The sequence below is a fragment of the Orycteropus afer genome, unplaced genomic scaffold, assembly GCF_000298275.1.
Source record: "Orycteropus afer afer isolate SDZICR_OR568_19922 unplaced genomic scaffold, OryAfe1.0 scaffold00471, whole genome shotgun sequence".
NCBI lineage: Eukaryota > Metazoa > Chordata > Mammalia > Tubulidentata > Orycteropodidae > Orycteropus > Orycteropus afer.
In genome coordinates, this window is record NW_006922058.1 from 1,767,606 (window position 1) to 1,792,268 (window position 24,663).

The 24,663-nt window shown below is 62.5% G+C and overlaps 1 protein-coding gene across 1 annotated transcript in view; it reads right to left on the bottom strand.

Annotated features, from left to right (window-relative positions):
* The window catches only part of SBF1 (SET binding factor 1), a 34,174-nt gene extending 14,329 nt beyond the window's left edge, over positions 1-19,845 (bottom strand). Inside the window, exons 1-34 of the mRNA XM_042782798.1 lie at positions 19,791-19,845; positions 14,252-14,337; positions 13,744-13,875; positions 13,485-13,637; positions 13,297-13,407; positions 12,793-12,898; positions 12,539-12,671; positions 12,107-12,215; positions 11,791-11,904; positions 11,624-11,701; positions 11,288-11,401; positions 11,070-11,198; positions 10,719-10,817; positions 10,437-10,641; positions 10,246-10,358; positions 9,437-9,586; positions 9,117-9,185; positions 8,876-9,034; positions 8,522-8,790; positions 7,997-8,169; positions 7,843-7,916; positions 7,386-7,581; positions 7,159-7,286; positions 6,333-6,511; positions 6,068-6,204; positions 5,329-5,536; positions 5,037-5,233; positions 4,754-4,894; positions 2,186-2,263; positions 1,688-1,878; positions 1,157-1,336; positions 417-518; positions 151-336; positions 3-68 (exon numbers count right to left, since the gene is read on the bottom strand). Coding sequence (XP_042638732.1) covers positions 3-68; positions 151-336; positions 417-518; positions 1,157-1,336; positions 1,688-1,878; positions 2,186-2,263; positions 4,754-4,894; positions 5,037-5,233; positions 5,329-5,536; positions 6,068-6,204; positions 6,333-6,511; positions 7,159-7,286; positions 7,386-7,581; positions 7,843-7,916; positions 7,997-8,169; positions 8,522-8,790; positions 8,876-9,034; positions 9,117-9,185; positions 9,437-9,586; positions 10,246-10,358; positions 10,437-10,641; positions 10,719-10,817; positions 11,070-11,198; positions 11,288-11,401; positions 11,624-11,701; positions 11,791-11,904; positions 12,107-12,215; positions 12,539-12,671; positions 12,793-12,898; positions 13,297-13,407; positions 13,485-13,637; positions 13,744-13,875; positions 14,252-14,337; positions 19,791-19,845 — 4,620 coding nt within the window. The remainder of the gene's footprint in view (positions 1-2; positions 69-150; positions 337-416; positions 519-1,156; positions 1,337-1,687; positions 1,879-2,185; positions 2,264-4,753; positions 4,895-5,036; positions 5,234-5,328; positions 5,537-6,067; positions 6,205-6,332; positions 6,512-7,158; positions 7,287-7,385; positions 7,582-7,842; positions 7,917-7,996; positions 8,170-8,521; positions 8,791-8,875; positions 9,035-9,116; positions 9,186-9,436; positions 9,587-10,245; positions 10,359-10,436; positions 10,642-10,718; positions 10,818-11,069; positions 11,199-11,287; positions 11,402-11,623; positions 11,702-11,790; positions 11,905-12,106; positions 12,216-12,538; positions 12,672-12,792; positions 12,899-13,296; positions 13,408-13,484; positions 13,638-13,743; positions 13,876-14,251; positions 14,338-19,790) is intronic.
* Between the last annotated feature and the right edge of the window lie 4,818 nt (positions 19,846-24,663).

Genomic DNA, 24,663 nt, shown 5'->3' on the forward strand with positions numbered 1-24,663 from the left:
TGGTGGTAGCCGAGGAACTTGAGGTAGAACTGGCTGAACTCAAACTCCATGGGGAACTGCAGGTGAACCTGCCGCAGCACCAGCCCACAGTGAGAGGCTGGGGGGGGCGGCCCCCACGGCCACCCCGCAGCCACCCCGCAGCCTCTTCACCTGGTGGACACAGTCCAGGAACTGAAGGAAGATAGGCGTGAAGCCGCTGCTCTGCCCAGCCAGGGTGTGAGCCCCGCGGTGGCTGAAGCGATGGCCAAAGGACAACCACTCCTTCTCAACCAGCAGCCGGAAGCCCTCCAGGGTGCGGTAGAAGGGGTCCGAGAGCAGCTGTACCAGTGACACCACCTGCCGGCCCTGCCCATGAGAACGGTGGTCCTGGTGCCCCAAATCCCCTCAACTCCCCACGGAGCCCAGCCCACACTCACCTGGGTGGTGATGTCCCAGCCGTCTTCCAGGCTCACCAGGACCGAGGAGCCCGAGTCTAGCAGCTCCACCACCAGCACTGACACCCGCAGCAGCTTATGGATCTGCGAGACAGCACCGTGATCACCCTGGCCCCGAGAGGGCCCCACCCTGACCACCATCTCAGCGCCTAAGAGGATTCCTCAGCCCCAGCCCAGGGCATCCCTGCCCAGAAGCCCCCATAGCCCCTCGAGCAGGCAGCACCGTGCTCGGGTCCCTGCTGGCTGCCCCGCCTGCCTGTGAACAGCCCAGCCTGCATGGTCCAACAGTACAGTTCCCGGGAGCCTTCTGACCCTCCCATAGCCAGGCACCACGCACTTCGCCTACCAGGGTTGACAGCGCACCGGGTATGGCTGCTCTGGGCCCACAAAGGACCAGCTGAGCCAGCCTCTGTCCTGAGGGCCACCCTCCAGCAAGCACTCTAACACCCTGTCCCACCCCCAAAGCATGCACAAGGGCAGAGGCCTGATGGCCCAAAGCTGATGCCAGCCCAGGTCCACGAGCCTATGCCTTGCAGCTCCACAGACCCACACAGCCAACCCCACCACAAGCAGACAGGTCGTCAGGGCAGTGCCGCTCCTCCCATTCTGCGGCCCAAGTCGTCAAAGAAGCAGACCAAGACCCTCACTCTCCCACCCACCTGGGACCCTTGCTGTCCCTCCTCCCTCCTGCCTCCCCCTGCACTCCAAGGGCCACAGGAGACCTGGCTCAGCCACTCTGAGTCCTCCAGCGAGCGCAGATAGGAGGCCGGGCCCGGCTCGGCAGCGACACAGCCCGGGACACAGGCCTTGAGCAGCTTCTTGAAGCTAGCCTTCACCTGCCTTGCCTCAAAGACCTCGACGGGCACCAGCTCCCACTGCTGCAGAGGGTCCTGCCGCACGCCCTGGGGGAGACCAGGGGACCATAGGACCCGCCACCCACACTCTGCCCACACCTGCCGCACGCCCTGGGGGAGACCAGGGGACGATAGGACCCGCCACCCACATCTGCCCACACCTGCCGCGCGCCCTGGGGGAGACCAGGGGACGAGGTAGGACCCGTCACCCGCACTCTGCCCACACCTGCCGCGCGCCCTGGGGGAGACCAGGGGACGAGGTAGGACCCGTCACCCGCACTCTGCCCACACCTGCCGCACGCCCCCCTCGCTCCCGAGCCCCACAGCCCTCCCTTCCAGGCCCATCCCCATCCGGCACCCAGGGCCCTCCTCTCACACCTGCCCCATCCCGCCTATCACCTTCAGTTGTGCTTTGTCCCCGATGATATAAAGGGCAGCACGCTGGGGCCGTAGGAAGCCCGGGTCAGGGGGTGCCCCATTGGGCTGGGGAGGGCCCAGCGCATCTCTCCCTGCTAACCGGGAGCCCACGTCCGTGCCGACCCCTCCACTGCCACCACTGCGCCCGCTGGCCCGGATGCTGCTCCATTTCCCTGTGGGACCAGACACGGGTAAGCGCAGGCAGGGTGTGAGCACACTTCCCCGAGGCTGGCTGAGCGCCCAGGGTGGGTAGGTGGGGAGAAAAGGTGCAGAGACTGACATGAGGTCACTGCTGCATTAGTTTGGGGCCGTGAGACTGTTAGTGCCAGTGGGAGTGGGCAGGTCAGGCCGCCGGGGGGGGAATGGTGACACCGGCCAGTCACCAGGGGGCAGTTAGTGCCGGCGTGAGGACGAGGTGCCACGCCGCGAGGAGCGGTTAGTGCCTGTAACAGGCCTGGGCTGCGTGGCCCGGTACGGTACCTCGGGGCGCGGTCCATCTGAAGACCGAGGCTGCCATGGGGTTGGACAGTGTGGTCACCCTGGCTCGGGGACTGGGCGCTGGGGGCAAGCAGAGAGAATGCTCAGCCCACCTAGGAGCCCAGCTAAAGGGCCTTGCAGGCTAAGGGGCACAGGGCTGGCTCCCACCACACACCACCCTGCCAAAGTGGTAGGCAGGAGTGAGAAGAGGCATTGTGCTAGCAGGTGAGGAGGGCGGGCCTATCTCCTGAGCCAGTATCCTGCAGCTCAACCACACTCACTCTAGCCTCTCCTCCCTTCTCCACCCCCGGCCTCCTCTCCCCTGGTATAGGTCGTGCTCAGCCTTGCCTGGAAGGCGCCCAGCAGAAGCCCACAGCCTCTAGAAGCCCACAAGGTCCAAGAAAGGCTTGGCCATGGGCACAGGTGCTCTGCCCGCTCAGAGGGTCCTGGCTCACTCACCTCCACGGAGGTTTGAGGCCAATCAAGAGCAGAGTGGGATGGGGGTATCCCATTGCCCACTGCCTGTTACCACAAGCCAAGCACGAGGCCACCCAACACTAACGACACAGTGGCAAGCACTGTTGTCCCCTCGTGGACGAGGACATTTGTAATGGAATGGGCCCTAGACTTAAATCCTGATACCCATTCACTAACCATGCTGGGAACTCAGGTGATGCAACTGGGCCTGGAGACAGCCAGTTAAATGACTGGGGCACCTCAAGAGGAGACAGCCTCTGAGGCAGGTCAAGGGGTCTACAAAGGTCATGGAGCCCCCAGGGACGTCTACTGACCTCTACCGCAGGGCTCAAGGCGCAGCACAAGGAAGCATCCCTGAGGGGACCCCTGCTACAGGCCGGAGGGTACCTCATCAGAAGTGACCTTGAGGCAATGGTGATCCCCCCACGGGGTACCTGAAAAGTGACCTCAGGCAACCTATATCATGGAGGTGAGAGTACGTCACTGGGAATGACCTGAGCTGACCTCCACCACAGAGTCAGGGCAGTGACCTGAGGTGACCCCCACCATGGGGCCAGATTCACTGGCAGTGACCTGAGCTGACCTCTACCCCATGGCGGGACACCTCACAGGTGGTGACCTTAGCTGATCTCTATCATGGGGTCAGGCATCGCACAGGCGGTGACTTGAGCTGACCTCCACCACGTGGTCAGTGCACCTCACTGGCGGTGACCTGACATCACCTCTACCATGCGGTCAGGCACCTCACTGGGAATGACTTAAAGTGACCAGCATTACAGAAGGCTCTGTACCAAGACAACAGGCTATGTGTGAACCACTCCTTCCTCAGAAGCTCTTCTGAGATGGGGATGTCACCATGTGCCACAGATGAGGCAGCAGCTTGCTGGGGTGGGCCACCCAGAGTGGGGACACAATGTGTCCAAACACAAGCACCAAGGGCCACGTGGGCATGAGGCCCTGGCTCAGAGGATCCCTGTATCTGGGAGACTAACTCAAGGTCTACGTGCTGGGCATGGCAGGAGAGTCAGTCCATACCCCAGACCTGGAGGGCCTCTGCCTGTGGTCAGGCTCAAGAGGAGACTTAAGAGGGAGACACAAGGGACAGGGAACAGGGTGGTGGGACCTAGGGGGAGGAGGAAGACAGGGTGGACTTGGAGAAGAGCCTGCCTTCAGTGAGCATGACGGAGGAGGGGGTGAGGGGAGGAGGAGAACAGGGCCACAGGCAGAGTCGTCCCCTGCACTGCCCTCCCCTTCCCTACAGAATCCCAGCAGTCACTCTGTGGACCTGACCCCACACCCACACGCTGTGCTGCCCAACCCAGCAGGTGCCCAAAAACACCACTCTGGGTGTCTGCAAAGTGCCAGTGCCATGCCTGGGGCCTGGCCTGCCCTGCACAGGACTGGCTTCAGCACTGCTGCATGGACAGAGGCCCAGGGCAGGACCCTCAGGGCACAGAGACACCTACACAAGGAGCCACGTTGCAGCCAGGGCCGAGCCAGGTAGGTAGGGGAGAGTTGAGGGGACCCTTGCTGGCCCAGGGGCAGTAGCAGAAGGCAGGCAACGGGGAGGCTCTGCATGTGCCCCCAGGAAGCTGCTGCCTCCTGGCTGTGGTCTGCATAATCTACAAAACGCACTAAGGGCCAAGATTCCTGGGAAGGTCTGTGTGACCGGGACTGGAGGGTGAGACGGTCAAGGGCCTTCCAGTCAAGGGCCAGTGTGAGGAGGGCCAAGAGTAACCTGAAGGTGAGGGAGGCGGAGGGAACAGCGGGAAAGCCACAGCTCATCCGCCTTAGGTGACCCCAGGCTGCCGGGGAGGGGACAGGGCACAGATGGGCAGGGGCAGGGCTGAGGGGGACTGAGGGAGTGACTGAGACAGCTGCTACAGGCTGCACCATGTGCCTAGGACGGAGTGAGCTGAGATGTCATCCAGCACACAGTGGCCTGCCCAGAAGCTTGGCTGAGTGAGGGGATTGGGGCCAGGTAGCATTCAGCGCACTTACCCGACACAGGCGGGCTTCCTGCCCCTCTCCCTAGTGTCCTGGCCAAAGCCACTGCCGCCCCTCCTGCCCTGCCCCACCCCAAGGAGCCCTCACCATGGCCGCCCAGGTGGGCAGAGGAAAAGCCGCTGAGCGTGTTGCGTCCTGATGCATCAGCATAGCGGGGGGGCATGCAGCTGACCACGGCCTGGAGGTACTTCTCCTGCTCCAAGCTGCTTGAATCCGCCTGAGACTGGCCTGCACAGGAAGAGTGCTGGGTAGGTGTCCATCAGGGGAGGAAGGGGAGGGGAGACCAAGGAGGAAGAGGGAAGGGGAAAGGAGCAGAAGGGGGAGGAGCAGGAGAGAGAGAGGGAGGGGAGAAATGGCAGTGGGGGCACACCTGGCGATGGTGTGTTCTGGGCCTTGAAGAGCCCAACGACACCCTTGCCGTGCAGGCCTCCAGAGCGCAGCAGCACGGCCCGGGAACGCCCGCTGCGCCAGCACACGACAGGGAAGCGGTTCTGACGGTAGCAGCGAGACACACGCTGCAGGGCGTTGTCCTGCACGCTCTGGGGCACGATCAGGAGCCCCGGGTAGCTGGGAGGACGAGGCACATCAGGAGGCATGTCCCGCCTCCCAGGCTGGAGGCATCGGGGGACCTACCCCCACGGCCCGCCTGCACGGCGGCTCACCTGCGGCAGATGGCATACATGCGGTTGACGGGGGAGACGCGGAAGGGCTCGGACTTGGCCCGGCTCAGGCTGCTGCTGAGCGTGCCTAGGCCCAGACGCTGGTAGTCACGGCAGCATGCCCGCTCCGCCAGGCTGCTCATGGTCATGCGGTCCGACGGCTTCAGGGCAGACGTGGGGGTCAGGGTGCTGGGCTCCGGCTCATCTGACACTGGGAAGAACATACATGGGGTCAGCACCTGGGATCCTGATCCCCCAACAGGGTTAGCATCCCAAACCACCCAGACCATGTGTGGACAGCACCGGCACCACCTGGTCCCCCAACGGGGTTGGCTGGTACCCAAGACCACCCGGCCCACGTGAGACTGGCATAGGGAATCACCCAGCCTATGCGAGGTCAACACCCAGGACCACCTGGTCCCACCATGGGGTCAGCACCCAGGACTACCTGGCCTCCACAGTGTCAGCAACAGGTACCACCCAGCCAATATGGGCTCAGCACCAGGGACCACTTGGTCCCCCAACGCGGGATCAGTCTCCACGTCTCACCCAGCCCATGTGGGGTCAGCACCCAGGGACCACCTGGTTGCCCTATGGAGTTAGCACCCAGGAACAACCTGGCCCCCCATGGGAAAAGCACACAGGGAGTGCCCAGCCCACACAGCATCGGTAACCAGAGACCATCCGGTTCTCCAACAGGATCAGCACACAGGGCCAACCTGGCCCCTACCCCTCGCCTCACCTGAGATCTCATCCTCCTGGTCCTCAGGTGGGGGCTGGCCCCGGTGCTCCCAGCTGGGAGGGTTATACTTCTTCCTGGTGACGTACTGCCTCCCCATAGTCTTCTTGGCATTCTTCACCAGGTTCCGAGACAGGGTTCTGTTGAGAACCACACCAGCACAGTGGGCTAGACAGACACATGCTTGTGCACCAAGTCCTGAGGGCAGCCGGCGTGTAACAGGTACTCCTGGGCCTGTGCGGCCTGGCCCTGGCCCTGGCCCTCATACCTGAGGGAAGGGCCCTTGTCCTTGGTGGCCCGGGTCGGCCGGCCAGGTGCATGGGCAGAGCCCCCGGTGAAGGCAAAGGTGCCCCTGATGTCCGGGGGATAGCGTAGCTTGTGCAGCTGCTTGCGAAAGACTTCAGCGCTGTCAGACCCCACCTCCTCATCGAACGCCATCTTCAGCAGCTATGCCAGACGAGGTGACAAGCAGGGGAGCTGTGAGGAGGCCCCCGGACCCCGACTGGGGGGCACAGAATGGGAAAGGGGTGTGTGTGTGCCCCAAGGGGACAGTGGCCACTCTGGAGTCTCAGAGAACTGGGCTAGGGCCCCCTAGAGGTCCTGGGCAGGTGGGGGGCTGAGGTCCACACCTTTCCCATCATCCAATCAGACCTTGAGTGCACTGACCACCCATAGGAGGGATGGATGTATGGCTCACACCAGCCCACCATGCAACAAGTACCAGGTGGCTGGCAGCACAGTGAACAGAGGGTTCACCTTCAAGGCAGAAACCCATGCCAATCACGGGGAACCTGACTCCAACAAGACTTCACACAGATATGGAGGGAGCTGACTAGGAAACCTTTCCCCCTCCCTGCAGCAATCCCCTTACACACTCCTGTGGTCCCCCTGCAGACCCCAAGCCCCCATGCTCCCCCTGTACCCTTAAGCCCCTCCCCTTCCCCCTCCCCAACAGCCCCCACCTAGAATGTACACGAGTGCAGCCGCAGCCCGTCTTTTAAGAACTGGTCCACGTGGCTCTGGACACTGACACCCCAAGCCCTCATAGGCCTCCTACACCCTCAGGCCCCTCCCCCTCCCCCAATGGTCCCCACCTGGAATGTGCAGGAGCGAAGCTGCAACCCGTCCTGTAGGAACTGGTCCACGTGGCTCTGGACACTGATCCGCTTCTCCTTGGTGAGCGCAGCCACCGGGAACGAACGTGCCACCACCTGCTCCCCCACTTAGAACAACTGGCAATCAGGGGGGCTGGGGGGCTCGGGGAGGGGGCCCAAATCCCGTGCAGGCCCTGCAGCCCTGGGGAGCAGGGGTGGAGACTCACCCAGGGGGTCGGTGGGCATCCCCGTGAAGATGACCCGATATGTGGTGAGGAAGACAGCACCTTCAGCTGGTAGCAACGCAGGGCCCCCCACACTGCCCCCCGCACCAGCTTCACGCCCATCAGGCAGCAGATAGACACGGAGCCCCTCCAGTACACATTCTTCACCAGGCAGCAGGCGTGGCCGCAACAGCTTGGGCTGCAGGGCAGAGGGTGGACTCAGGACGTGGCAGGACCCCAACACCTGAGACTCTGACCCCCAGCACTCTTGGCCTGGACACCCCCCCCAGCACTCTCAGGCCAGATCCCCAGCAGTCACAGCCTAGATCCCCCACACCTGCAACCTGGACTCCCAGTGCTCCCAGCGCAGCCCTACAGTTGCCCACCAACCAGATTCCCCTAGCACGCCCTGCCTGGACCCTCGTGCCCACGGCCCAGCCCCTGCGTCTACGGCCCCCACCTTCTGGATGGGCGGCAGCCTCTTGCTCTCTCGGTGCACAGCCTCCAGAGTCTCGATGTGCATCTGAACAATGTCTGGGGGAGAGCAAGTCTCATGCCTGGGGCCACCCACACCTGCCCTGTTGGGAGGGAGTCACATCCCAGACCCCCCATACCTGGCACCATGACATGCAGCCCCTTGAGGTGGTCGCTGGTAACCCCACTCTCCGTGCAGACCTTGTCCACAAAGCGGTTGATGAAGCGGACCACAGCCCCAGCCACATCTGAGGTCTCAGCATCCTCAAAGCCGCTTTCTGTGTCGTAGCTGCCCGCCATGCTGCCCGCCACGCTAGCCGGAAGAGTGTGTGAACAGAGGCCCGGACCCACACCCCCAGGCCAGGAGCCTATCACCCCCCAGAGGCAGAGACCCCACACACACTGAGACCCACCCATGCCAGGGACCCCCATTCCAGGCCAAGATCCTATACCCCTAGAGGCTAGAACCCCTCCATGAGACCAGAACCCTCAGACATCCGCCCTACAATGACACTCCCAGGCTCGACTCCCTGCCACTGAGACCCCCAGGCTGGACCCCTGGGCCAGGTGGGGGCGCAGGCCCACCTGTTGATCGAGCAGGCTGTTTGTGGCCTCTGAGACCCCCCCCAGGCTGAACCTGTGGACTGAGTGGAGACGGGGCCCACCTGTTGGTGAGCAGGCTGTTGCTGGCACTCTCCAGGTCGCCCAGGCCCGCACGCTCCCGCAGCAGTCGGCTCTTACTGCTGTCCAGGGGCAGAAGCAGGTAGCTCATGCGGTTGGCATAGTGGATGGCCTGGCTGAACACAGTGCTCTCCTCCTTCTGCACCAGCTCCTGCTGCTTTTCCCGACTCAGCGTGGGCCACAGACGCCGCTGCTCCGAGGCTACATCCAGGGCTGAGGGCTCGTCCTCCCGTGCAGGTGCCTCCCCCACCTCCTACACACAGCACCTGCCATGAGCCGCTGCACTGTGCCCGTTGTGAGTTGCGGCAGCGCCACCCCACCGGCCCCACCCCGCCCACCTGGGACAGGGCACGGTCCTCCGCAGGCTCCAGGTAGAGAGCCCGGATGTGGGTCTGCACATCCCCGTAAAACATGGCCTCCCAAAACTGCGGCGTGCTCCACACCACGTGCTCCTGCACACAGCTGTACGCAAACTGTGTCACTCCCGGGCTCAGCTTCTGTGGGGCCAGGATGGGGGTCAGTGGGTTGTGGCCAGCTAGGCAGGGACACAGTGGGGCAGGGAAGGCCACTAACACTCACCCGACAGAAGGCGGTGACTAGAGGCAGCAGGGCGGCCGCGACCCCATGCTCATCCATGGAGGTACAGTCCTAGGCAGAGGCAGGCCCTAGTGTGAGCCCTACCACACAGGCCCCCAGTCACCAGTACCCACAGACTGACCTACCTGCATCTGTTGCTACAGTTGCCTTGAGAACAAAAGGGTCCAGAGCCACCTCCAGCAACACTCTCCCACATCACCACTTCCCACAAACCCAGGCCTCCTCCTGTCACTGTCCCTGGCGGAAGAATCCCCTGCCACCCCCAGACTTCCACCCCTCCAGAGCCTCTGACAACAGCTCACCTGCAGGCAGCAGTTCATCATACGGACGACAAAGTCAAACTGCTGGTGGTCAAGGACAGCCCGGTTCTGCTCCACATGCAGATGCAGCTCCTGTGTGAGGCAGCGGCGCGCAGCACGGCCCTTCAGAGCCCTCAGCACAGCTGGCAGCAGCTGCGGACATGACCAGGTCACAGGGGTCCATGGGGCCAGGGCATGTGGAGTTGTAAGCCTGAAACTGGCTGGGACAGCGAGCACCAGGGGGCACAGAGACCAAACACTGGGCAGGTCAGGCAGCCTGGACCCAGCCCCCAACCACAAACACTGAGGCTTGCAGCAAACCCAGCAAGTCCACGGCAGGAACCACTACATGCAATCTGCAAGGACAAGACCCCCCCGAGATGCCCACAGCAGCATCGCTCACAACACGCTAATCTACACAGCACCCAGAGACCCACGGCAGAGCCCTGCGTGTCCTGTGCTCACCGCCCAGGTGCTCCCCTCCCATGCATCCCTCCCCACACTCCATGCCCCCGCAGTCAAGTGTCTGGGGAACAGCACATGACACAGAGCAGTACGTCCACCCCACTATCCACAAAAGAAAATAAGACCCCAGACACAGGGTGGAGTCATAGCTTTACCTAGGAAAGACACAGAATCCTGACACCACAGAGCTCAGGGCCTGATCACCCACCATTTCCCAGCTGGCCACCCTACTGGCCTCCCTCCAGGTCAGACCCACTTCCTGAGCCTGCCCCATAAGATTGACAGGGCCAGCCAAGGCGGGCATCTATGTGCCCGTGTGACCGCCCCCCAACCCATGCCATGCCTACCTTCTTCGCCTCCAGCATCTTCCCCTCAAACACGCAGGAGATGCAGTTGCGGACCACCTCCAGCCGGCGGGCACTGTTGGTGTGGGGCCCGCTGTTCCGCTCTAGGATGGCAGCTGTGGAAGCAAGGTACTGAGAAGCAGCACCCCACAGCCATGCTGGCAGCCCAGGGGCGCAGACCTGACCCCACTCACTCATGAGGGGCCCTGAGGGCACGTTGCTCCTCCTCTCCACCCGCACAGCTGGTGGGGCACCCTGCATCCTGGCACTGGCCTGGTCCACAATCCACTGCACGGTGCCCTCATCCAGCCGGGGGAAGGGCCGTGGCGCTCGTCGGAGATGACTGGCCTCCGCAGGCCTCTGTACCTTGTGCATGGTCACCGCGGGGTACGGGTTCTCCTGGAGGACAGCAGGGAGGAAGTGGGCCCAGCGCCCTGCCCCTGGGCCCTGCCCCTCAGCCCCAGCCCCGCCCTTACGTTCTTATACAGCTGTTCTGCCAGCTCCTTTATGTGTCGCAGTACTCGCTGGGGGTGGCTCTCGTCTGCCCGCATTCGTGCCACCTCGTGGGCCACCAGCTGAGGAGGGGTGGGGTCAGTCAGGCTGGCAGGGATGGGGAGGCTGCCCTCCAGTTAGGGGGGTGGGGTCAGTCAGGCAGAGGGGCTCCCCTCCAGTTACAGGAGCAGGGTCTCTCCTCTAGTTAGAGGGGCAAGGTTGGTCAGGCTGGCCGGGGCAGGGCGGAGGCTCCCCTTCAGTAAGGGAGGTAGGGTCAGGTAGTTGCCCAGGATGGGGGCTCCCCTCCAGTTGAGGGGTCAGGGTTAGGGGCGCACCTCATCAAATAGGTCCGTGGCACGGTAGGGGACACCCCGCTCTGACACAAAGCCAGCAAAGGCCATGCCCTCCAGCACCTTCATCAGGAAGTCATCCTCCACCAGCCCCCGCTGGCCCAGGAAGGCTGCCTGGGGGCATACAAGGAGCTCAGCTCTCAGGGTCCAGAAACCAGGAGTCACCTCCTGCCACCCCACCAGGCACCAGGCTGGGCGCCCACCTTGTGGAAGCGGATGACGGGCTCGGGGTGGATACGAACAATGTGCAGGCACCAGCGGTAACCCTGCAGAAGCTGGGCGAAGAGCCGAAGGAAGACCGCCCGCAGCTCCTTGTCCTGGGGGGATGCTGGTGAGGGCCCCTGCCCAGGACCCTCTGCCCCCCAAGGTTCCCCATGGCCCAGTGTCAAGCCCAGACCACCCATCCATGTGGCATCAAGGCCCCTGTGCTCTGGTCCTGCCCACCCCCCAATGGCCCTGCTACAGGTGAGCAGGCTGGAAGGGGTGGGGCACTGAGCAGAGCCCGGAGTCTAGGGCCCGCCCAAGAACAGCACGCCCACCTGCATCTTCAGAGAGGAAAGGGGTGTCACGGGTGGGGGGAAGGCAAGGTCAGCCAGCTCCAGCTCTGGATCCAGGACCTGGGGAAGCAGGGGAGCAGGGCTCAGGGGACCACCGCCCACCCGTGCTGGGCCCCCAGGGACCCCCACGCCTGCATGCCCGTCCTCACCATGCTCAGAATACTGTGTGTCTGACTCTGCAATGGCTCTGGCAGTGGTGGGACGTGCACACACTCAGGGACAGTCACTGTTCCCCCATCGAGATCAGCAATGATGACATCTAGCTGTGGGCAGGATTGGGAGATGAGGGTGCCACAGTGCCCGATGGCAGGGCCGTCAGGAGGGCCATCAGTGGGGTTGTCAGTAGCGGTCGTCATGGGGGCCGTCAGCAGGAAGGCAGCGGGGGGGGAGGTCAGTGAGGCCCTGATTCACACTTCTCCCAGCAGGGACACGGCAGTCTCTGCCGCCACACAGTGGGGTCCTCACCAGCTCCTGGGTCTCCGCCTGGAAGGCCGAGTTCACACCGATGATGAAGGGTGTGGGTGTGCTGAGCACCTCCAGGAGCTGTGCCGGCAGGATGGGCACGTAGGTGAAGCTGCAACAGGCAGGACTCAGCGCTTGAGCCACCTCAGGGTGGGGCAGGGGCCGGTGCCAGCAAATGAGAGACTAGGACAGGGCAGGGGGCATGGGCAGCAGTGCAGTGGATCTGGGGCAGTGGAGGGCTGAGGGTAGAGGCAGGAGGGAATCCAGGGCAGGGTGGGCCAGGGCAGTAGGAGGTGGATAAAAGAGGAGGCACAGGGCTGGGTGACTGGGGGAATCAGGGCAGAGGGCTGGGGCGGGTGGGGAGGAGTGCCACTAGGAGGAGTGGAGGGGGCGGTTGGGGGCGGAGTGGGGAGGAGTGTTGGGCAGGCCTGGAACCTGTATCGGAGAGGGAAGAGAAGTGCCAGAAGGCCCCGGCAGGCGTCTGCAAGCCGCTGGTAGCTCCGGGACAGGAAGAGGATCTTGTGCTCAGTGAGTGCAGCACAGAACAAGGACAGCACATTGGTGATGCCTGAAGAGAAGGATGGGCTGGAAGAGGTGCCCTGGGCTCCCGCCTGCACAGGGAGGCGCCCCCAGCGTGGACCGGGCCAGTGCCCACTGAGAGGAGCAAGGGCTACGGGGTCAAGGCTCACCAAGCTGGCGGAAGAGCAGGGCCACGCTACAGCAGCTGACAGGCAGCGAGTCAGTGAGGGGGGTCTGGATGACCTGCCGGTCACCTGCACCCAGAGAGATGGTTCTCTGCAGAAGAGAAGAGGGTCAGGGCCCAGAAGCCCCGACCAGACCATGTGAGCCTCAGGCTTCACAGCCGGGGCCTGGCAGACCCTGAGGTGGGCAGCTGGGGCCTGGGGCCATGGGGGGGGGTGGAACAACAAAACAATCCCTACCGCTCCTTCCTCAACAGAGTCCGGCTGCACAGGACAGACAGACAGAGAGACACAGTTAGACACACAGCCAGCCACGAGAGAGGCAGACAGGACAGACGGACACTCACGTCCAGAGCACAGGCCAAACAGACACACACCCAGGAGCGGAAGGACAGAGCCAAGGGGCACCAGGCCCAGGGAGGCCGGATTCTGGGCCTAGGAAGGGCCCGTGCCCATGACTGAGGGCGCGGACTATGCCAGGAGGGGACGCACCTGCGAGCCCCCGGTGAGGGGGATGGTGCAGGTCAGCAAGTTGCCAATGACGCTCTCCAGGGACACGCTCAGGCCCTCCACGTGCACCGTGTAGATAAGCCCCAGGCTGTTCTGCAAGGACCACAGGTGGGGGGTTAGAAGCACAGCCACAGGACACCCCACCCCACCCCACTCAGCTGCCATCTCACCCTGAACACCTCCGCATGGTCCAGCCTGGACACCAGCACCAGGGTCTTTGGAGCAAACAGCTGGCCAGAGGCTGTGGGCGACAGTCGCACGGGACCCCCCTCCTCCTCTGCCATCTCCTCACTCCCTGCAGCATCCTCAGTACACAAGGTATCCTAAGCGCAGAAGCCCTGTTGGCTCGGATCTGGCAGACAGGACCCCCACAACCCACTCAGCCAGGAGGGGGGCTGGCAGAAGGGGTGGCACAGTGGCCAGTCTGACCTGCTCCACGGGCTCCCAGAAAGTCAGGCAGGCACAGTAATGCCTCTCGGAGTTGATGTCAGTGAGGACGGCAACAAAGAAGGTCGGGGGGTTGCGCGTGGCACACAGCTGCCATCCGCTGGGCTGGCAGAACTGCGGGGAGGGCCCTGGTCAGCCCTCTGCCCCACGTATGCACCACCAGGGCTGAACGGGAGCCAGGACGCCTGGGTTCCACCTCGGCTTGGGCAACACCTCACTCTCAGGGCTGATGCCCACCATGGACACGGGGTGCTGTGCACGACAGGGAGGGCACCAGGCACCTCGCCAGCCAGGCCATGCCTCACCTTCATGTCACCTCCGCCTCCCCCACCAGGCCAGGCCTAGCCCAGCGAGGGGTAGGGGCACCCTGTCTCTCTAATATCAGCGCCTGCCTGCCCATACTACATATCCCTACCTGCTCCCCACCCCGGGGAGCACCACTTCCCCGTCCCCCGCCCCCAGGAGCACCCCGCCACCACCCCCCACTCACCAGCTCAATGCCCTGGGGAAATGGGTTGTCCTCCCAATCCCTGTCTGGAAAGCGTTGCAGGATCTGGCCCTGGCCTTCCCCGCTCCCTGGAGACAAAGCAGGGATCAGGGTACCCTAACCCTCCCACAGCCTCACTCTGTCAAGAGAGGCTGCAGAGTCTGAGAAGGCTGCCTTGTGACCCCAGGCAGATGCCCCAACACACCTGGGCCCTCATCTGATCCCAGGCCAGCCTCAGCTCTCTGATCCATCATTTCCCTGAAAGTAGTCCTGGGTGACAAAGCCACTGGGCAGCCCAGGGGCAAATTAGAGGCCCTGCTGCAGGCATGTACCCCAGAGAGCCTAGGCTGGGAACATGCCAGGCCAGGCCTCCAGAACACCTTCTAGCCCAGCCCAACACCACATCCTATGCTCAGTCTAGCCAGACCCACCTGGAGCTGCTGCAGGACAGCCCACCTACCTGCCCATTCTAGGCATTCTGGCTCCAGGCGAGCCACCCAACAGCCCCTGGCACTATGGCCTGCAACCACATGGGACAGGTGGCAGGGAGCAAACACATCTTGTTCATACACTCAGAACACACACAGCCCCCGCCGTACCCAAGCTCAACACTAGTCACAAGCAGACTGTCCATGCCTCAGCCCACTGTGCCAGGGAGAGGCCACACAAGCCCACTCTCCACACGGTCACCATGCTGCCCTTAGAGCCCCTTGATAGACCCTGGAAGACTAGGACTAAGGGGGGCAGGAAGGACAGGACCCAGTCTCAGATCACCTCCTGAAAGGGTACCCAGCAGTTGCCTAAGAGCCAAAGCCAAACACTTGTGTCCACAGTGGCAGCAGCTCACAGGAAGCTGGGTGGCCAGGAGGCATTTTGAGGAGACCCTACCTGGCCACCCAGACCAAGCCCCATCATTTACCCCTGTCCACTAACTCTGATGGCTTTCCAAGAGCCCTCTACTGCTGGAACCCATGGCCCCAGTCCCTTTGGGGCTGCCCCGCCACCTTGGGCAGGGGACTACTCCAGGAGCATCTACATACAGGGGTGGCTAGAGATCTGTCCTGCTGACCCTCTATGGAGCCAGGACAAATGGCCAAAGAGGGTGGACATGGTGTCCTTACTCCAGCTCCAACCAGCAGAGGGGATTCTCTGGAGAAGGACTCGCAGCCTGAATCCTGGCGAGCCCCCATGCACAGCCTCCGAAGGGCTGGGGATGCAGCACCCACCTCCAGCCCGTACTGAATGAGCACAGGCATGACAGGCCTGGACCCCAGCACCATGAGCAGACCCCGCAGCCCTCAGCCTCATCCCCTAGGCTTTCCTAAGGGCAAAGGGAATGGCTGGCACTGGGAGAGACACTGTGTCCTTGGGAAACAGGCACACAGGACCAGGGCTGCCCCAAAGCAGGTTGCTGGGCTGGAGGTAGGAGGTGAGGGGCCACGGGCTGTGACTCACAGACCTCAGCTTCCGGCCTGCCCTCCCACACCACCACCATAGACACAGCAGTCAGCTCTGCCTGAGCAGGATGGAGGAGCAAGAGGGGAACAGGTGTCTGCTGGCACCACCACCTACACACACACACACACACACACACACACACGTCACCCCCGAGACTTAGCCCCAAGCTGGCGCGCACATGCACACACCCCCTGCCTGCCCTGGGTGCAGGCCCCAAAGGCCTCCTCCTCATGTAGGGCCCCAGACCACCATCTGGGCCCCACCCTAAAGGGCACCCACGACCCCACCCAGAGCCTGCAGGCAGGCAGGCCAAGGAAGGAAGAGGGGTTATGGGGAGGGCCCTTGGCCTTCCTCCCAAGGCCGACAGCTCTCAGCAACTTCTCCCCCACGGGAAGTGGGCACAGAGCTGCAGCAGCACCAGCACCCCACCCCCCACGGAGAACAACCCCCAAGCTCCTGGGTTCCACATGGGCTCTCCTTGAGCAGCCAAGTGGCCATCGAGCTGGGGGCGGTGGGGACATCTCTCCACAGGGCACCTCATGTGCCTAACAACCCTTGACTGGCCCCTTCCCCCGGGAGCTTTCTGGAACCTGCCAGGACCCCCTCCACTGAGATGACTTGGGCACCTGGAGGCCCTCCGGGCTGTGAGCCCAAGAACAAGCAGGGGCCTGCTTCTCCTCCCCCAACAACCACCCAGCACAGAGCCCTGGCTACGTTTGCTGAAGGTGCACAGCAGCGACCCTCAGCCCCCACCCCACAGACACAGACCCCCAGGAGAAAGTGCAGGACTGCTCACAGCCAAGCACAGGCCCAGGGAGCAGGAGCCAGGACCAGAACAGGACCCAGAACTAGGAACCAAGACCAGGACCCAGAACAGAATCTGGACCCAGAGTACGACCTGGGCCCAGAGCAGAACCTGAACCAGGATCCTGAACCAGGACCCAGGACTAGAAAAAGACCTGGACCTAGAGCAGGACCTGGACATGAAGCAAGACCTGGGGACCCAGGACCAGACCAGAACAAGTTCCAAGACCCTGACAGAACTGTACCTAGAGCAAAACAGAACCAGGCAGCCTCTCTACAAGAGGCCTGGTGGAGGCTGGGCCCAACCAGCTCCAACCATGAGCACCTCAACTAACTCCTGGTCTTCTCCCAACACTTGCAGTCCCACCAGCACCTCAGCGTTCCCAGGGACAAGACCAATCTGGCCAGTATAGCCATGTGTCACAGGGACTCTCTGTGGGACCTGAAAGGGGCACCAAGGCCCCTGACACCCAGACAAAGGCCCCCCTCTCCTCCACCTGGAGCCAAGGGTGATGCTGGGGACTCTGCAGCCATTGTGTGGACCTCAGGCCTAAACAAGGGCTGGGGCGGCACAGGCCACAATGTGGCATCAGGCTGTGGGCAGAGCTCATCCCAGCGCTCTGATGCCTAGGAGGGCCGAGCCGATCAGTGGGTGCTGCGAGGTGAGGGGAGACTCACAGCCTCCTCTACCCCTTCCCTGCAGGAGACTGCCCTCATGTACAAAGAGAGACCTGCAGCCCCCTCTATGCTCCCAAACCCTCCTCGGCATCCCCTACATCCCTGTAGCAGGCCCTCCCCGCCCCCCCCAAGTCCAACTGTAGGAAGAGGAGAGCGGAAGAACGGCTTCCCCCACTTTGCTCCTCCCAGACTTCACCACGCAGGCGCACCCCACCCCAGGCCACCGCAGCACGTGCAGAGGGGCTGTAGTCACCCCAGTCACCCTCCCCCACCCCCTCAAGATCCCTCAGTCCCAGAGGCAGACCGGAGCAGCTCTGACCCGAGGCTGCACACCCTCTGGGCAATGTGGGTGGGGGCAGGGACCCAGCTATGACTTCCCAAACAGCCCTAACCTGCTCCAGGGGCGGGCAGGCGGGCACATGGGTGGGGACAGGAGACAGGCCCAGGAATGTGGCCCAGCTCATCGCAGAAAGCACGGAATGGATGGGTGGGGAGGTGGTGCCCGTCAGCACCAAGAGGGTCCCTCAGCCTCCCTCCCCAGCCAAAGCGGGGATCTCCTGAGACATCCTCAGGGACATACTGCACACTGAATACGTGCATGAAGACAACCTAGGCAGGAAGATTCCACTGTGTTCCCGGGCCCATGGCCCAGAGGAGCTGGACCATTATCTGCCAAGTGCAGGACTGGCCCGCACCCCACTCAGCAGGGAGCAGGAGGCCTTGGGAAGGGCACCTCCAGCCCTGCATCACAGAGAAGTGGGGCCGCTACCTGCCCTGGCTCAACAAGACAGCTCCAGCTGGCAGTGACCTGCACACAGAGACCCTCACATGCCTCCCAGACTCAACCCAGGCAGCCGAGATGCACTCAGGTGGAATTCCAACAGGACAGGACCTCCAGATTCAGGCCAGTGGCAAGCCCCCAAGACCAAGGGACACCTGTGTCCTTGTACTGCTGACTGCCCACCACAGGAGGCACTGCACATCAAGCCATGACATAGCACCGTGTCTGCAGGGTCTCCTGGTGCCATGACTCTCCTGTTTTCTCTCTTTGGCATGCAGCTCAAGAGCCCATCTCATCTCCAGACAGGGAAACTGAAGTTCAGAGAGCAGACACGTGGCAAAGCACGGACCACCTATGCTCCTTTGCTTCTAGTGCCTTCTGGACCCAGCCACCTGTCCCTGCCTTCAGCCCATCCCTCCCAGGGATGCCAGGAGGCTGGGTGCCGGGTAGCAAGACATCAACTGCAACCCTGGAGCGTGCTGGGAAGGGGCTCTGCAGCCCCCATTGCTGTGGACTGTTTGGAGATCATTCCTTCCCACCTGCTGGCTCCAGCCCGCTACTGTCCTACTCTGGGACCTCACATGCAGGGGTGCTCCAAGTGCAATATCACGAACTGCCTGTCCTTCCTTAACCCTCCACACCAAGCATCTCCACTGGGCCCCCTCAGCATCGCCTGCTATGAGCACACCCACCCCTGCTGCCCTGGCACCTAGGCCAAGCCCCCCTCCCTCCCCCACTGGCTGCACCCCTTGGCCTCCCCTGGACCCTCTGGCCCAGGCAGCAGAGCCTCCTCACTGTGCCCCACCTGGGCTGGGCACCAACAGTGCTCCTCTGGGGCCAAGGGCAAGCCCCCTGTGTGTGCTGGGCAGGGGTCCCCCCCTGTGGGAACTTACACTCCGGGGACAGACATTCCGAGAACATTGTGGGGGAAAGTGCACAGAGCAGGAGAGTGATGGGGGCCCCCCGAGCAGGACTCTGGGAGTGCACTCCCAAGATGGTGTGTTTCAGCAGGTAGACATTGGGTGCAGGGGCAGAGCCGAGGGGTGAGTCCACCAGCCGGGGCGGATCCCAGCCCCCCGTGTGAGCTGAGCCCGGGCAAAGATTCTGCCCCTCCCGGCAGCCGCAGCATCAGGGAAGCGCTGGGATCATGCTCGGAGAGCCGTGTGCCGGGCCTGGCACGCTCGACGCCAATGCCACGTCTCGGTGGTTGCTGCTGATGTCGCGGCTGGCTCTTGGTATCTCCCACCCCCTGGACTGAAGGGCCCTCAGACACCGGCGCTGAGCCCGGACCTCCCGGGCACCAGCCCCAGTCACCTGCCAGACCCCCACCCGGGGCTGGGCGCCCAGGCCGTCTGCCAGATATGCTCCTCTCTCCTCCTGCCGACTCCTTCCAAAGTACTCCAGCTCCAGCGCCAGCGCCCACAGGAAAGAGCCCCCGAACCCACCCTCTCCTACAGCCCACCCAGCCCCCTGGGAGCGGACCTGGAAAAACTAAGACATCCTGCACTTGAGGCTTCGACGCCGCAGATCCGAAGCCCTAGGGGTCAGAAGAGGGGCTTGCAGGCGAGTGACCCGCGCTCCTGGAGGCAGAGCCGCCCGGCAGCCCGCCAAGGCGGAGAGTCCGGCCCACCCGACTGGGACTCAGGGGCTGACCCAGCCGGGGCCCTCCCACCCCCCCGGCCGACGCCGTGCCGTCCTGTCACGTCGCCCCGCGCCCATCCCGGAGGAGCGCCCCCCTCCTCGACCCCGGCGCGCAAGGGCCCGGAGCGCCCCGTGACGCCCCCGCGCCGCCGACAGCCGCAGCCCGCGGCCGGCACTCACCGCGCGGGTGCGGCCCGAACGCCACCAGCACGAAGTAGTCCGCGAGCCGGGCCATTGCGAGGGACGCGGGCGGGCTCCGCGGCTCGGGTATGCGAGGGCAGCGCGCTCATGGCCCGGCCCCAGCCCTGGCCGGAGCACCCCGGACACCCCGGATCCGCTCCGCCTCACCGGCGGCGGCGGCCAGGACTCCCGCCGCCATCTTCCCAGCCAGCCGGCCCGCCCGGGAGCGCGGTGCGCCTGCGCACCAGCGCTCCGCCCTCTTTGTGGGCGTGACCGGAAGCGGCGCGCCCCCACTGGTCCAGCCGGCGCGGGGACTGTGCCCGAGAGCGGTGCTCCGCCCCGCGAGTGGGTGACAGGGACGGCGGCTCGGCCGGGTCAGCTGCTGGCCGGGTGGGCCGCGGGGCAGGGTCAGCGCCGGTCTCGCAGTCGGGCCCACACACAGGCTCCGCCCTTGGTGGCTTACAGGCTCTCTCTTCCCACACTGGGGATCTGGCAGAGGCTGGAGGACCCTGGCCCTGCCCACCTGGCTTCCAAAGTGGGGGACAGACAGGGGACCCGGGGCGTTGCCTCGGAGGCTTCCAGCCTGGGAACAAGGGAGAGGAGAGTACCCAAGTTCCGCCCTTCGGGGGTTCCCAGTCTGAGAAGGGCGAAGGGCCCGGCCCCACCTCAGAGCCCCCTTGTGAATCAGGGGAGATGTGTGACAAATGTCCTTTAAAAGAGGAGGGCCTGCCGTGAGCCTGAGAGACCTGCATTGTGCGTGCGCGTAGTAGGTGGGAGATGCTTTACCACCCAGTAAGTACGTCCAAGGACACGGGGCCTATGCATATGACTACTAACCAGAAGGATGGTGGTTCAAACCCACCAGCCACTCCACGGAAGGAAAACTGGGCAATCTACTTCTGTCAAGATTTACCACCTCGGAAAACCAAAGGGGGTCGCTATGAGTCGGCATCGACTCGATGGCAGTGAGTTTGGTTTTTGGTTTAAGTACATCCAAAAGAATGCCCAGCCTGGGCCCCTTCTCCCAGAGCAGGGCTGGGCCAAAACGTCCTCATAGTAGCCCAGGGGTGAGCAAAGGCCAACACCTGAATGGGAGCCAGGGGCAGGACACTGGGAGAGCAGTGGAGAGACAGGGCTAGGTATGCTTTGAAAGCAGCGTGGCTCCAGGAGGAGAGTGAGTTGGAGGAATGAAGGGACCCGGCTGGCACCTAGGCCTCCGTCCCCTGGAAGGAGCCAGCCGAGAGAGCTGATGGGGAGAACCCCCAGGCTCCTCTCTCTGCCCCAAGGTCACCCAGCCACAACCTTTTCCTCCTGGTTGGCATAGGGTTGCTTTCTGTCACCTGCACCCGAGGTTCTCACTGCCTCATTTCCATACCATTGAGACTGCAAGTAGACCCAGCATCCCCAGGGCAGGTCTTGGGCACAATTGCCTGGGCCCAGGGGTGGCTCTCCTCCCAGGGATTGTATGGACCCCACACCCTCTTCTCCCCACCCTCACACCCTTCAGTGAGTCCCTTGGGGACTGCTACCCCATGTGTCCTTGGCCTAAAGGGACCCACTCTCCTCTCTTGAGGTCCCTTCCAGACCACAGTCCTGTGAGTCTCTATCCTGGCATTGTCATGTCAGCCCTTGAGCACCCCCTCCTGCCCCCAAGCTTCCTGTCCTTCGCAGGAGACCATGCTTTCCCAGTGCCGCCTCTCCTCTGGCAGGAAGTGACACTTCCTCAGGCCCATTGGTCAGCCCCTTGGCTTCCTCTGACCTCTGAGCTCTCCTTTCCTTTCAGCCCACTCACCTCACCCTCCCTGGCCAACACCTGGCCAGTGTCCTAAGCCCCCTACCACTCTGACTGTTCTCCTCTGTCCCCATCTGGCAAATCCTAGCTCTGCACAACCCTGACCATCATCTCCCCCAGGCCTGCACCCATCACAGAGGGCAGAGTGGCCCACTGTGACCCCAGCCTCAGATGGATGTCCTCCATTGCCCGGCCCTCCTCACACCCTGAGTTTGACCCCTCCCTCACAGAAACTTCATGTCCAACCACCTCCTCTCCTCACCCCTGCCCCTGTTACTGCAGGACCTGTCTCACCCTCCCCAGCCTTCCCCTTCCCTCCCCCTGCTTCCTACCCTACCCTATACTGCTCAGCATCCTTGCCTCCTGCCCCAACTCAGTCGCTCCTTCTCCATGGGACCCTTTCACCCATGGCCAACTCAGTCTCTTCCACTGGAAAACATAAGCATGCAAGACCTCCCTCAACCTGTCTGCCAACTGTCCATGCACAAACTTCTCTTAAAGTACTCCAGTCATCAGCCCTCCTATGGCCCACTCTCGGCTCACCCAGGGTCCTCTGCCAGCTTCCGGAGGTAAGTGGGCTCTGGCTGGCCAACCCCTCACTCCTCTCTCTGAAGACGAATGAAGCCAGACACTGCCTGCAGGCCTTCTTTCACACCCAGAGCAGCTGTCATGCAGGGGGCTGTGGGACCTTGTGAAAATGCTGTGTGGCCATTAGACTTGGTTTCACAAAGGGGAGGACACAGAGCCAAGGTCATCATTAAGCCGAGGCTGTTTCTGAGGAGGTGGAGGTCAGATGTGCCTCGACCTTCCAACCTTTTTACCAATTCTGACACCAACCATCCCTCCAACAGCATTCTCTCCTTCTCTGCTGTTGTTATTGTTATGTGCCATCAAGTCAGACCCGACTCATAGCGACCCCTTCTTGGATTTCCGAGGCAGAATCACTACAGAAGTAGATTCTCCAACCTTCCTTCCGAGGAGTGGCTGGTGGGTTTGAACCACCAGCCTTCTGGTTAGCAGTCAAGTGCCTTAGGCACTCCGCTACTAGAGCTCCTTCCTTCTCTGCTGGATTTGATAATTCATAGCAGTGGTCACACAGAACTCACAGACCGTACTTACGGTTATGGGTTTTATTAGGGAAGTAACAAGTTACAATTCAGGATCACAGAGCGCTCAGGAGACAGTTCTTTGATCAGGATACCTTCTTAGCCATGCCCACAGGCAGGCGTATCTCTTGGCCGCTCAGCCCTAGGCCTGGCCTTTGCCCCACTTGGCCAAGTGTTACAAAGCTTTTAACTCCTCTGACAAGTGCCAGAAGGCACCCCACTCCACCAGCAAGCCTCCTGCCTGAAGGTGCTTAGCTCTGAGTGGGTGGGCATGCCCACTGTAGCTCCCTGTCTCCATGGGCCAGGAAGCCACTGCCTCACCTCATGCTGCTCTGCTGGTTCTGCCACTGTCACTTCTCAGAGTCTCTGATGTTACAGCTCTCTGCCTGTCTCTTGGATTTAGGGGGTTCTCAGTGCAGGGACCCCAGGTCCCAAGGACATGCTGCACTCCTGGCTCTTCTTTTTGACAGTAGTGAGGTCCCCTCTCTGCTTCTGGGATTGGCTCCCTTTAAGCCTGACGGATGGCAAGACTGACCAGTTCTCTCGTTAGGGTTCTGTACATCTTATTTGTTTAGTCCACACCCACAAGTGTCCCATGCACCTTATTTGCATTATTAGCAGGCTGTCCAATCCTCTTGGTGGAGCAACAAGCAACTTACTTGCATAGTACCACCCAATCATTTTGTGAGAGTTATAAAGGTCATGGCTAGAAGGGCCATATGAAAGTAACTCACTACACTGTGGACCCAGAGGGATCTCTAGTCCAGTCAGCAGGCACAAAGGGCATGAGGACACAAGCTGTGAGACACCAAGGCAGTGCTGGCCTGTCTGCCTGGGATCTGAAGGAAAACATAGGAGATGCATGACCACAGGCTTACCTTCACTGTCCCAGATCAGAGGATGAGAACATTCGTGTCTTCATTGCTTGTTGTTGTCAGAGGCTGTGAGGTTGGCCCGACTCACGGCAGCCCCGTGCAGAGTGCAGCAGAACGCTGCCCAGTCCTGCTCCGCTCTGTGCTCAGACCTGAGTCAGACTGCTGTGGTCCACAGGGCGGGTCTTCGGAGTAGGTCATCAGGCCTTTCTTGCTTGTCTGTCTTAAGTCTGGAAGCTCTGCTGAAACCTGTTCATTGTGGCAACATGCAAGCTTCCACTGACAGGTGACGGCTGCTCATGAGGCACCCTGGCCAGGATCTGGCCCAGGGTCTCTGGCATCGAAGGCAAGGATCCCACCACCGGGCCACCAATGCCTCCATTTCTCCTGGGAGGGGAGAAGAATACAGCCACATCTGTGCAGTAGACAGTCAGAGCTCGTAGCAGTAGACCGAGGGGAGGTGTGGGGTATGGGGAAAGGGAGGCTGCAGCAGAATTGCTAGGCCTGCAATGTCCCCTGCCCACCCTTCCCTTACCTGTCCCACTGGTGCTGGCAGACCAGGCTCTGGCCTCTCGGGACACTCTCTGGGGGTGATGCTGACCACACCCCTTACCTCTGAGCCCTGCCATCTCTGGGCACCCCCAGGCTGTGTCCCAGGACTGCCCTCTCTGTGTCCCCATGAGGCTGAGGGGCAACCAGACCCTTCTGGCTGCAAGTCCCATGGGAAACTCAGCCTCTTTGGGATGCCCAGCTCCCCACCCGCACTGGTGGCTCACTCCATCTGCCTTCCTGTGCTGCCCAGCCAGCAGTGGCTTGAGCTCAGTGTCTCCCTGACCCCCTCCTCAGCCTCCATGAAGCTGTCCCCCTGCCACATGCTTCTTTCTGACTGCCAGGCCCATCTTTCTTTCATTCCTTCCCCCCCCCCCCCCCCCCCCCCGCTGCACTGATGACCAGAAGGAAACAGAAACCCGGGACATGTCCATGACTGCCCACCGTCCCAGGAGGTGAGGAGAGCTCTTCAGTGCACATGTCCCAGCCTCGTTGACTCATTCACCCGGCAAATGTTTACAGATGTGCCCTGCGGGAGGAAAGCAGGGGGGAAC